General features: G+C 43.5%; 1 protein-coding gene across 1 annotated transcript in view; it reads right to left on the bottom strand.

The window, feature by feature from the left end:
* Positions 1-1,840: 1,840 nt before the first annotated feature.
* CORO2B (coronin 2B) overlaps positions 1,841-8,813 on the bottom strand; it is a gene marked incomplete at its 5' end in the record, with an annotated part of 36,802 nt that continues 29,829 nt past the window's right edge. The window contains 4 exons of the mRNA XM_081337731.1: positions 1,841-2,997; positions 3,263-3,402; positions 6,552-6,642; positions 8,415-8,527. Of these exons, the coding sequence (XP_081193857.1) occupies positions 2,860-2,997; positions 3,263-3,402; positions 6,552-6,642; positions 8,415-8,527 (482 nt within the window). The 3' untranslated portion in view covers positions 1,841-2,859. The remainder of the gene's footprint in view (positions 2,998-3,262; positions 3,403-6,551; positions 6,643-8,414; positions 8,528-8,813) is intronic.

Here is an 8,813-nt window from a genome sequence, read left to right as displayed (position 1 = left end):
CAACATTCTGTCCTCCGGCTCCCAGAAGTCTTGAATTTTGATTTAACTCTTGCATTTACAAATCTCACACTTTTAGCAGGTGTGATGGCTGCATTCTGCTACTAGTGAACGGCAGGTGTGTTAATTGGGCCCAGCGCTAGCCTCCTAATGCAGGTTTCTCTAGGTAGTGTGCAAATGTGTAAATAACTCAATATAAAATTTCTTATTCAAGAACACAAGGCTATTCTAGAATACTGCACACAGCATTTCAGGTGCTTGACATCTTCAATGGGCACTGAAACCCAGTTGCCATTGTAATTTCATCAAGATTCCACACAATTACTACTTTCTTATTTATGAGAAAAGGATGTTTAGAAGGAGAAAAGAACCTGCTAGAAGAGCTGGCAGCAAAGGTATTAAGGTCCCAACACTCGCTTTTCTATCTAGACGGTCTCTTTTCTGAAGAGCAAAGTAGGCAATCAAACATTAAGCCATTCTCCAGCTGAATGTCTTTAGGATGCATTGGCCAAGCCATACAGGCTAGAAAATTCTGGGTACTCAACATATTTTTATTTTTTTTATTTTAATTCCATTTATATCCCGCCCTTCTCCGAAGACTCAGGGCGGCTTACAAGCTTAGCAGTAGCCTGGGTGACTCCAAGCTGTGCTGTGTTTATTTGCTTGGCAGGCATTTCTGCCCAACTCTTGCAAAATTTACCTTTCAACTGCATTTTCCTTGCAAGTGTATGTACCCAGTCCTAGTACCAAGGGTTAAGAAAGCAAGGTGACTGAGAATGGCCTTGGGAGGACAAAGTGGTACAACATAGCCTGTTATTTGCCCCAAAGAAGAGCTAGCAGATCTGGTCAACTCAAGAGACAAAACCTTGAACTAGTGACTGCCATCCTGTACCCTCTGCATAGCTGCTGTGCTGCCCAGCATCTCTTTTGAAATCTCTTTCTCCTTATCTCAGGCAGCATAATATGTAGGGCCAGCCTCGAAGATAACAACTTTAGGATTCACAGGCTTTCCTAGAGTGGGACACCAAGCAATCCTGACCAACCAGCAGTGTGAGAAAGCATTTGTTAAGTTGCACGCATGGTATGAAGGCAGAGACAGAATGGACTCAGCTATCGTAAGAACAACAGCAGCACACTGATCTCCCAAAATGGTTGTTATTACTCAACCACCCTCCTCCCCAGCCCTTCTGCTGGATGCTGCTTACTAGCACTTTAATATCTTGTTTGTTTCTGAGATTTTACCCTGAGATTATTTTTGTAAATAGCTCAAGGCTTTCCCCATATCCAACCTATGAAGTGTATTGAGCTGAGACGGAGAGACTGGGCCAAAGCCACCCAGCTATCTGTCATGCTCAAGACAGGACTGGAACTCAGACTGCTGGTTTCTACCCTGGTTAAACCCTTCCTGGCCCTCCTCCTTCTTTGTTCGTGTCCCCCCTTTGGCAGCACGATGCAAGATGTTCAGGTCCAGAAACTTCCTTGAGAATGAAGTCAAGATGGTTGTGATAGGGCAAAGCCCTCCTAATGCATCCTGGCCACCAAAGTCATTTTGAAATCTGCAAACTCCACTCTCTGTGGGCGCCCCTGTCTGATACTAAAGGTTGGCCCTTTGTTTTGCAGGTAGCATGCCAACTCCCTCTCTTAAAAAGATGGGAACTGGGGGGGGGGTTGGTTAGGCTAAATAATGAGAATGGACCTGCAGTTTTGTAAGTGCCATGAAAGCTATCAGGGTGTCACACCCCATAATGAGCTCATTCACTCAATAAGCAGATCTGCATTCAGGCAGTGGCAATCAATCTTCCTGGGTAGCTTCAGTGACCATCCCTTTTCCTGCCAGAAATTGGCCCTTTGCCAACTGCTCCATTAGCTGCTGAAGAACCTGAGCTATGAATCTGAAAACGGCCAGGATGGGAGAGTCAAATTTAAATACGGGTCTACTGTGCAAAAGGAATAAAACGCACCCATAACTCATATGCTTCTTACGGAGAATGCATTAAAAGTGCTTAACTTTTGCTCCCCACTTGAAAAGCCGGCTGGGTCCTTCATTTGGATTCTCTTGATAAAGAGAATGATCTCTGATAGGCCTGCATGTGTTGCATTTGTATTTCGCATTGTATTCCCTCAAAGGCTTCATCTGTCTCCTTTTGTCAAGCTTCTCTTCACAACCACTCTTGAAGAGATGCAACCTGCGTGTATTCGTTACCCAGTGGCCATTAGGTATATTTCAGCAGAATAAATTGTAGCTACCAGCCCAAGAGAGATGCTTAAGCAAGAGCGAGCCCCAGACAGGCAGGGCGAGCCCTGGAGGGCGTTCAATAACACCAAAGCCCAAACTGACTGCAGGATCGGGCCACAAGGCACACCCCGAGACAGTCCCCAGGGAGAAGGGTGTTCCCTGGACTCTTCCAGATTTCTTTTCAGTGTGGTGAGCTTGCATTTCAATTGCACACTTACTGTTTACCATAGACAGCCACACTTTACTCAGGAAAACAAAGGTAAGCAATAATGAATTCAGATGCTTTCATCTGAGCCTACAGTGTTTTGTTTTTTCATCCCTGGAATAATCAGGAACGAAAAATGATTTTGTAATTTTGAGAGAAGGACAAATAGCAGTACTCTCCTACTTACTTCAAGAGAAATTTGGTATATATATGTCCCTTGCCTTTTCATGCAGTAGTTCTCAAGTTAAATCATACAAATAACTTTTTAGTGCTAGGCAATGACCACAGAAGAACAGGCTTCCAGTTAGCAGGTGTACCCGTGTGCTGGCACAGGGTCTCTGGCTCATATCACGTGTTAAGTTGATACAGTAAAATTAAAGAGTGGGTATAAACAAAGAGTTTGTTTAGGAAAAAAAATCCTTCAGAGTCCATTGTTTTGGGGGCTATTGCGCAAGTTTTTCAATTCCAACTGTAGCTGTCGGATTTTGATGTCTTTCTGTGAAAGCTCAACCTTCAGTCGACGGATCTCGTCTTGTTGCCGGAAGAACATTCGGAGGAGCTTCATGTAAGACAAGAAACAGAAAAGGATCAACAGTGTAAAACTGAATAGGTTGGAACAATTGCAGTGCTTGTGCCGCAGGATCTGAGATGGCCCCCTCTGTAGCCTTGGATCACCTGTTCCCAGAGAACCTGAGAAATTTCGCTTTGCATGGACAGGAATGGAACTGCTGGGGACCAACCTGCAAACCTCCGGCAGTCCAGGCACAGCCGGGCGGACTTGCCCAGATTCACGGATCGGAGAGAGCACAACGGCTGTTCCTTACCTCGTTCTCTGTTCTGGGCGGCACATTTTCCAAGAGATCTATCCCATTGACAACAACGCTCTTCTTCTCTCTTATTGGTGGTTTAAAAACTACTTTGGACTCTTTCTTATAGCCTTCCTTTAAAGACATCAATATGGGATCTGAAAAACAATATAAAACTCACATCTCAGGATGGGCACCAATGGAACAATAAAAAATAAGAGATACCAGAGCTTCCAATCTTAGGATTATTACTTTTGCCAGCAGCACAACTTCCCCATATAATTGATGGGGGAGGGGGGACTTCTATTTTCCAAATTCATTATGAATGCATGTCATGACTTCTGGAATTATCAACCTGTAGATCCAGTTCTCTGTGGCAACTACTCCACCATTTACCATAATTACGAAGCTGACATGGCTGCGATCTATATCATCTATTTTTTTAGCTCCTCCTGTTATTAGGATCCTTCTTGTTTGGTGATGCATTCTCAGTTGCCCAGAATGATGACTAGCTTGACATCTCCACCCCACTCCAATTGAGATTTCTAGGCCTTGTTCTCAGAAGAGCCAGACTAGCAGATTGTCCTGGTACTAGGGAAGATGCTGAGTCGATTGCATAAAATATTGTTTGTGGAAAATAATTAAAAAGGAATTTATTTGGTCTTCCACTGACCAGAAGCTGCCCGTATGAATGGGTGATTTGGGCTCATAGGGTTGTGGTGGGGAAAACAGGAGGAGGAAGGAATTTAGATATGCTCACCAATGAATTATCTATAAAAAATAACAATGGGATTAAAAAAATCTTTAAAATTTTATTTCTTTTTAATGATTATAGTGTTAAAGAAAAGCACGGTTTGAAATTTCCCCATTCAGAAGGGACAACACAAACTAATCACCAAGCTGGTTCAGAGGAAGGAATCCTGGAAGAGGTGAAAGAAACATAGAAACACAGCATCACAGGGCTGGAAGGGAACTTGAAGGCCTTCTAGCCCAACCTGCTTGCATCCCTGACAAATGGATGTCCGATCTTTTATTGAAAACCTCCAGTGGTGGAGCACCCACAACTTCTAGAGGGAAGCAGTTCCACTGGCTGATTGTTCTCACTGAGAGGAAATTTCTCCTTGTTTCTAGGTTGGATTTCTCCTTAATGAGCTTCCACCCATCGCTTTTTGTCCTGTCTTCTGGTGCTTTGGAGTATAAGCCAATCCCCTCTTCTCTGGAAGATTGCTGTCACGTCATAATCCTTCTCTTTGTTAGGTTAGACCACAGGTCTGCAACCCGCGGCTCCGGAGCCACATGCGGCTCTTTCAGCCGTCTCCTGCGGCTCCCAGTCCTCTGCCATGTGCAGTCCCCCCCCCCAAAAAAAAGGGAGTAAAAAAGTTCAACCAATCAATTCAAATATGCAGGGTAGGTGCATATCTCGCCTTGGCTCCACTCTTCAGTCAAACCCTGTTCTGCGCATGCGTGCATGTACGCGCATGCGCACACATTTTTTGCGGCTCCCAGTTTTTCCTTTTGTGAGGGAACCGGTTCCAAGTGGCTCTTTCACTGTTTCAGGTTGCTGACCCCTGGGTTAGACCTTAATTGTTCATCATACAGTTTATTCCCTTGGCCCCTTATCATCTTTACTGCTCTTCTCAGCATCTTTTTTGAACTGTGGTGACCAGAACTGGATGCCATAGTCCAAGCGTGGCCTCACTAGTGCAGTATAGAATGGTATTATTCCTTTTTGTAATCTTGATGCTACCCCTCTGTTGATGCAGCCTAGGACTGCATTGACTTTTTTGGCAGCTGCAGCACATGTCCGGGTCATACTTAAGTGGTGGCTCCAGCCATTATTATGCCCTTTGTACTTGTGCTGTAGCATTTTATGAATTACAAAATCTGAAATACCATATTGTTTTCTCATAATTCACTTGGCCAAATTTTCAGATGTATTTGTGACACCTCTAGATGCTTGTCCTGGAATCGTTATTAGATGCATGTCCTGGCTATGTCAGAATAGCTACCTGGACCTGGAGAAATCTGAATTTGACAAGGCACCGGTAGATTTTCAAGACTACCAGTTTTCCACATTTGGCATTCAAATGGACTCTTCCAAGATGGAAGCAGTACTCTACTGCAGTGTTTCTCAATCTTAGCAGCTTGAAGATGTGTGGGGTTCAACTCCCAGAATTCCTCAGCCTCCTCTGGGAGTTGGTCCATACATCTTCAAGTTGCCAAGATTGAGAAACACTTGTCTACTGCTTCAGGAAATGGCTAAGGATGTCAGTTTCTGGACTTCACCAATAAATTACTAGTGGTTCATCCCCAGATTTTCTTAGCTAGCTGCATTTTTCTCTGTGGCCTCTGCAAGGTCTTGCTACTTTTGTCAGAATCATTATGTGGAGTTGTGGCATGAATTCCAGCCCTTTGTGCAGGCCTGTGATGTTGCCCTACCCCTAGCAAGGAGGTGGACAGTGCAACATCACTGCCACAACTCTGCTTCCCTTGCTTGGATCCTTTTGTCCCTCTCTGTGGATGTAAATTTGCTGTAGCTGCATGGTCAGATCCAAGGGAATAAGGCAGCACAACATTTAAACAGCTTAAACAGGCTTTTACATCCAAGCCTCTCCAGTACCTCCACTTTGAGCAACTGTTTGTGGTGCACATGGCAAAATCTCTGAGCTATAATCTTGCTTTCTTCTTGCTCAGGGAAATCCAAGACCACAAAATGAAATTATATGATCAGGAAGAGCTTTATCAACCATCCGAGGATTTTTTTTAAAGGAATCCATTACAATAGAAACTTTAGCTGAGCACAGTGAAAAGCAGTGTCCTTTTGAGGATGTTGGGTTCTCTTGTGGACACAAAGAACCGTGTGCCGTTGCAGCAAAGATCCGACCTCTATGTCATTGCCAAGAGTGAATTTTAAAGCTATTGCAATTTTCATAAAATCGGAATCAGGGCTGGAAGGGACCTTGAATGTCTTCTAGTCCAACCCCCAGGAGCCCATCCCAAATAGGTGGTTGTCCAATCTTTTTCTTGGAAAGCTCCAAGCTGTTCCATTGATTCAATTAACCAAGAAATTTTTCCTATTCTTTAACTCTTATCTTGAACAGGTATTGACATAATATATTAGAAGTCTTATATTTGAAAATACTAGAAATATCAGCATATTTTTACAATTCTTTCCTTGATGACAAATCTGGAACTATTTTTTTAATGCAGTTGACCCTAAAACCTCAATCATGCAAGATGGTTCAGCTCAGGCTCTGCGTGATGAGGCCAAGGTCAGAAGATCAGCTGCAGGTGCCAACATGCTCACCCCTATTCGTTCCACTCAGCCACTCGTCTGGGGTGAGCGCAGGTTCTGGGCCCGGAGTCATTGGGTAGATATCTTCCTGGTATGTTTCAGACTAAATCGGAAAGAAGAGAAACAACTTGTCTGAAACCCTGAGCTGGTTCCAATTTGCTAGGTTAAACTCCAAAAGAGATTTGCATTGATGATAATTAAACCAAAAAGGACTAGCCGTTTCTCCTACAGTGGCAATCCCTCTCCAAGAGGAACAAGTTACGGCCATTTCATTGTAGTGGGTAGGTTTGATTTTTTTTTTCAGATAGCCATTTGGGAAGAAGTGTGCATTCAAATATTTTCAAGCATACCAATTTGACTGTCATTAGTAAGACTGAATCCAGTGCCTGGATATACATTTTCACATATTGGACTAAACTGCTTTTCTCCTGGACGGGTCTAACTCCTGGCTCCTGTCTGATACACAAACAACTGGAACTTCTGAGTGTTTCCTTAACTCAAGTGCCCTGCTAGAGAAAGGACGCACCAGAGAGGTAATCAAGCAACCTTCAAGGACATTGGCTTTCAAGAAGATTGTCATATTCCTCCCCAGAGGTAATTTAAAGGAGATCTCTTCTATTATGAGCAATATTCTGTTACGTCCTGCGATGCTGCCCTTTTCTGTTGAAGCTTGGAAGGAGCTCTTAATCCCACATCTAATTAAACATTGCTGTCATTCTGATCGGTTTTACATATAACTTTTACTTTCAACTTCAAGTGAATGAAGGCGAATATACGTGTCCCAGGATAATGCTGCACGATCTAATCTGGGCTGGTCAACGGAACTAGAGGCTTAGTCTTCCGAGGTTTCGGACTCGTGCTGGAGCCCGTCCCCAGGGAACGTCTCTCTCGAGTGTCCTGTCCTGCTAGCTCCCTGGTCCTGGTGACCAACCCAGATTGGATCCTGATTCCATTCACTTAAGCGTGGCCCAATTTTGTCTCTTTTTATCCAAGATGTGCAGCAGTTTTCTTGCTTGATCTGTTTTCTTAATTTCTCAGTTTGGATACGTAAAGAGTTTTATGCACAGTCACTGACCACAATAAAGATACTGATGAGCAAGAGGAAGACGAAAAGGAGGGAGACGGGCCTTTCGCTTCCTCCAAAAGCCTCGGCCGTGAGCAGGGGGAAAGCGACAATTCCCTTGACCGCTCATCTGAAGTAGAAATAAAGAGGATGGAATCTCAGCAGAAGAGATTTGGGTCTGTGGCACAGGTGGAGAAATGACCCAAAGATGGAACTGAGCCCACAATTTCTGTTTGCCGAATGAGACAGTTGCTAAGTAAATTTTGCCCCTTTTTGCAACTTTTCTCACCACAGTTGTTAAGTGAATCACTGCAGTTGTTAAGTTAGTAACCCAGTTGTTAAGTGAATCTGGCGTCCCCACTGGCTTCGCTTGTGAGAAGGTTGCTACGGGTGACCCAGGGACCCCCCGGGGGACGCTGCCTAACCGACATAAATATCAGTCAGTTGCCAAGTGTCTGAATTTTAATCACGTGATCGTGGGGATGTTGTAAGTGTGAAAAATGGTCATTAATCACTTTTTTCAGTGCTGTTGTAACTTCAAACGGTCACTAAATGTTGTAAGTTAAGGACTACCTGCAATTCAATTTATCCCACGGGTAGATAACAGGCACCTTATCGGTGAAATGGGTGGCTTGTAAATTTAATAAATAAATAATAAACAGACCAAACCAACAAGAATAATTAAAAATAGCATAAACATAGATTAAAATGATGCAATTGCCATCTTTACTTATCTGACCCCCCCACACACCCCTCTGCAGACACCCTGGGCTCACAGCTGAAAGCAGAAAAGACTCAGTCTAATTACTCACTCTCCTTGGTACAATCATAGAGATTGGCTCAATTAATCCTTTCAGTGTGACGAGCTTGTAAAATCGAAACACCTCACATGCAGATACATCCAGGCCGTGCTTCGGCATTACTCCTGCATGTATAAAATTTAAGAAAACAGGACTTAATAGAAAATTTCTGTCTAAGTTATGAGAACATCTTTTGATATGGCATCCTAGCAGCCCCACAATAATTCTCTGCAGTTGTTTTTACTGTCACTTGGTGTTCCCTGACTTTTGAACTGGAACTACAGATTCTATGTTGAATCAGCACAGCTGATTCAGTTCCTGACTGTCAAGCACGACGTATCAGGACTAAGCATTAAGTTCCAGTTAAACTGATTTATTGCTCATGCCTCTACACAAGAATGTAGTCAACTA

Source organism: Vipera berus, assembly GCF_964194415.1.
Source record: "Vipera berus genome assembly, chromosome: 12".
NCBI lineage: Eukaryota > Metazoa > Chordata > Lepidosauria > Squamata > Viperidae > Vipera > Vipera berus.
The sequence above is the reverse complement of the archived record's forward strand: the minus strand, read 5'-3'. Positions and strand labels throughout refer to the sequence as shown.